The 3,917-nt window shown below is 39.5% G+C and overlaps 1 protein-coding gene across 1 annotated transcript; it reads left to right on the forward strand.

Annotated features, from left to right (window-relative positions):
* Positions 1-397: 397 nt before the first annotated feature.
* LOC133791859 (uncharacterized) lies at positions 398-3,554 on the forward strand. The gene is made up of 3 exons (XM_062229768.1): positions 398-1,751; positions 1,864-2,852; positions 2,928-3,554. Exons 1-3 carry the CDS (start codon positions 398-400, stop codon positions 3,552-3,554), a joined length of 2,970 nt encoding a protein of 989 aa, XP_062085752.1.
* The last annotated feature ends 363 nt before the right edge of the window (positions 3,555-3,917 follow it).

Below are 3,917 nucleotides of genomic sequence, written 5' to 3' on the forward strand. Positions count from 1 at the left end.
GATCTTTTTAGGTTTTATTTAGTCTCTTACATTTTTGTGTATATTTTTGCAAGTGTTGTAATTTTTCTAGAAATACCCAAGACACCTGGCCTGCATTTATTTACTTATTTAATTAGTATTTATTTATTTAAATGTTTGAATGTGATTAAATTGTTTAATACTTTATCATGCATTTTGACATGTCATTCATATATCTCACACAGTATTTAAAATAATGCATGCATTTCATATGAGTAGAAACATGCCTTAGGATTGTCCTATATGATTATATGTTTTATGTGATGAACCATATAATAATAAATCTAGTTTTAACTACTTCAAGAGCGGAAATAAATTACACCCATTGAGTAAAGCAAAGACGCAAGAAGAAAGGCGATAGGTGCTCTCTGGTTTCTCCATGGCGAGACGCAAGAAGAACAATCCAAAGCCTGCTGCAAGAGCTAAGGTGACTGAATCTCCATTGCTCCATGTGACGTTTGAGGGTCAGAGGTCTGAGGTCGATGAAGCTATTCCAGAGGAGATGGAAGAAGTGTTTACAGATTCGATGGTGGATTTTCCAAAAATTGGAATTCAAGGACCAACTGAATTTGATGGAGCAACGTCTGGAGGTAGGAAGATAGGCGAGTTAGAGGAGGAGCTGGCTGCGGATGTAGGTGATTTTCAGAGCCAGGCGATGGATAAATGGTCTCAGTTCCGAGCCATGCTTCCAAATCAAGGAGGGGCAAAACTCAGCTTTGAGGAACCAATTGTTCGAGAAGGCCAACGAATAGCTCAAGTCGACTTGGAGGAGATCCAAGTTGAAATCTCGTTCTGGAATTCAGCGGTGGTATGTCATGTTCTTGGGGCTAACCCTCCATTTGCTGTATTTGAAGGATTTATTAAGAGGATATGGGGTAAACATGGCATTGAGAGAATTTCTAGGCTGAATAATGGTTTTACACTTGTGAAATTTCGTGATGAAGTCACTAGAGATCTGGTTTTGGAAGCTGGGGTGCTACATTTTGATAGAAAACCAGTGATAGTGAAGCCTTGGTCTGCTGACTTAGACACACTTAAGGCAGTGAAATCTGTTCCTGTTTGGGTTAGATTACCAGGACTTGGGCTGCAATATTGGGGCACTAAGTGTTTGAGTGCTCTTATGAGCACGATTGGGGTACCGATTTTGGTAGATAAAGTTACTAAGGACAGGTCTATGATGCAATTTTCTAGAGTTTTAGTGGAGATAGAACTCTCGGAGGATCTCCCTAAATCTGTTCAGTTTCTCAATGAGAAAGGGCAACTAATGGAACAACTTCTGGAATTTGAGTGGCTTCCTACTCAATGTAGAGGGTGTAAAGTGTATGGCCATACTGAAAGAATGTGTAATAAGAAGCAAACTGAGATTTGGAGGCAGAAAAGCTGGAGTGGAGAGGAAGAGGCTAGACAAGGTCTAGTGGATCAGACGCTATTATCAGAGGATAAAGATGCTTTGAATGGGAGTATAGATGCTGGTTCTCAAAAATTGGTTACTAAGGAGTTGGCTAAGCCCCGGGAGATGTCAAAGCATCTAGAGCCTGTATCATCTGTAGTAAATCATGATGTTACACCAGATAAGAATTCCAGTGACAGAGGTACTTCGGATTGGGTTACCCCAAAACGGGTTGGAGGAAATAAGAAGGCTACTCATAGAGCAAAGAACACTTTGACGAATTCCTATAGTGCTTTGCAAGATAAGGTATTGGAGGTTACAAACTTGGGACTAACAACAACAAGTTTATTTCATGGAGAGTCACAACATTCTTAGCTGGAATGTTAGAGGTATTAATAAAAAAGAGAAGCAGAAATCTCTGAGTTCTTTTTGTTTTGTGAATAAAATTGGTTTAGGTGCCTTGTTGGAGACTAAACTTCGTGGTGATAAAATTGAGAAAATGATGCAATCCTTTTTCACTGGCTGGAACTATTTCACTAGTGCAGCTTCAGAAGGTCGATTGCTTCTTATTTGGCAGCAAAATTTGGTGTCTGTTGAAGTTCTAAAGGAGATTGATCAGTTACTTCATGTCTGTGTTAAAGGTCTAAGGACTAATAAGTTGTTTTGTGTTACATTTGTGTATGGTAGAAATTCGATTGAGGAAAGAGTGCCTCTTTGGAGTGATCTGTCCGGTCTTTGTTTCCCAGCCACACCTTGGCTGTTGGCTGGGGACTTTAATGCAGTCTTTGAGGGTACAGACAGAATTAGTGGGCGTGCTATTTCTTCCCTTGAGTTAACTGATGCTCAAAATTGGAGGGCCTTGGGTTTAGTTGATGAGTTTCGAGCTAGAGGGTCTCATTTTACTTGGACTAATAAACAGGCCAATGAAGATAGAATTTACTCGAAATTGGACAGAGTTTTTAAAAATGAAGATTGGTTGGACCTTTATCCTCAAGCTGAGGCTGTTTTCAACTGGGAATTGCTATCTAACCACTATTTATGCATTATCAAACCAGAAGCTTCTGTGAACTATGGTATTAAGCTGTTTAGGTTCTTCAATATGTGGACCGAACCTAAAATTTTTTTTCTTACTGTCTTGCAAAGCTGGTGCAAGCCTATCAAAGGGTTTGGGCTGGATCGAGTTTGTAGAAAGTTGAGCAGACTTCAGATAGTTCTTCGCAAATTCAATAAGCATGTTATGGGAGATGTTGCTCAGAATTATGTTTTGGCTAAGGAGAAGTTTCAGGCTGCCCAATCGTCGCTTCAGAGTAATCCTCACTCGGTAGAACTTCAAAGAGTAGAAACTGCAGCAGGTGATAATTTTGAGTATCATGCTAGAACTTATGAGAGCTTCCTAAGACAGAAAAGCAAAGTGGACTGGCTTCGTTTTGGTGATGACAACACGGCATATTTTCATGCTTGTTTAAAATAAAGAAGAGCCACTAACTGTATCACTTCAGTAATGACATAATCTTGTCAGATAATTGAAAATTTTGATGATGTTGTAGATCACTTTGTGACTCATTTCCAGAAAATTATGGGAAGCAAAAGCAATGCCTCGAGGCCCATTCAGAGGTCCTGTTTTAATCTTGGCCATAAACTGACTTTGGACCAGCAGATCAGTTTAGTGAGGCCTTTCACTACTAAGGAAGTTAAAGACGCTTTGTTTAGCATTAACTTTATTAAAAGTCCGGGGTCGGATGGGTACGGCTCAGGTTTTTTCAAAGTATTGTGGAGTGATTTAGAAGCTGAAATCTCAGAAGCCATAATTGAGTTCTTTGAGAGCGGTAATCTGCCAGAGGAAGTAAATAAGGCTACTATTTCCTTGATTCCCAAGATTGATACTCCTACTCGGGCAGCGGATTATAGGCCTATTGCGTGTTGCAATTCTATCTACAAGTGCATATCTAAAATGCTTTGTGGTAGATTGGCGATGGTGCTTCCTAGTCTTGTTCATCAAAATCAAGGAGCTTTTGTTAAAAATAGATTATTGGCGCATAATATTCTTATTCTTCAGGATATTATTAAAGGGTATAAGAGGAAAAACATTTCCCCTAGATGTGTGATGAAAATTGACCTGAGCAAAGCCTATGATATGCTTGATTAGAATTTTTTGGAGGACATTCTCACTGAGTTCTGTTTTCCGGATAAATTCATCAAATGGGTTATGGCCTGCTTGAAGGATCCTACTTATTTGATACTAATGAATGGGAGGGTTCAAGGGGATTTTAGAGGTCGAAAGGGTCTTAGGCAAGGGGACCCAATTTCTCCTTTGTTTTTTGTACTAGCAATGGAGTATTGTACCCGGTTGTTATGTCAAGCTTCCTTGGATAAGGGGTTCCGCTTTCATCCTAAGTGTAAGCATCTTAAGATTTTCAATCTCTATTTTGCAGACGACTTGGTCATATTTTGCAAGGGTGTCAATAGCTCGGTTCAGATAATGAGGGACAGTTTTAATGAGTTCTGCTTG

This window comes from Humulus lupulus, chromosome 7, assembly GCF_963169125.1.
Source record: "Humulus lupulus chromosome 7, drHumLupu1.1, whole genome shotgun sequence".
Taxonomy (NCBI): Eukaryota; Viridiplantae; Streptophyta; class Magnoliopsida; order Rosales; family Cannabaceae; genus Humulus; species Humulus lupulus.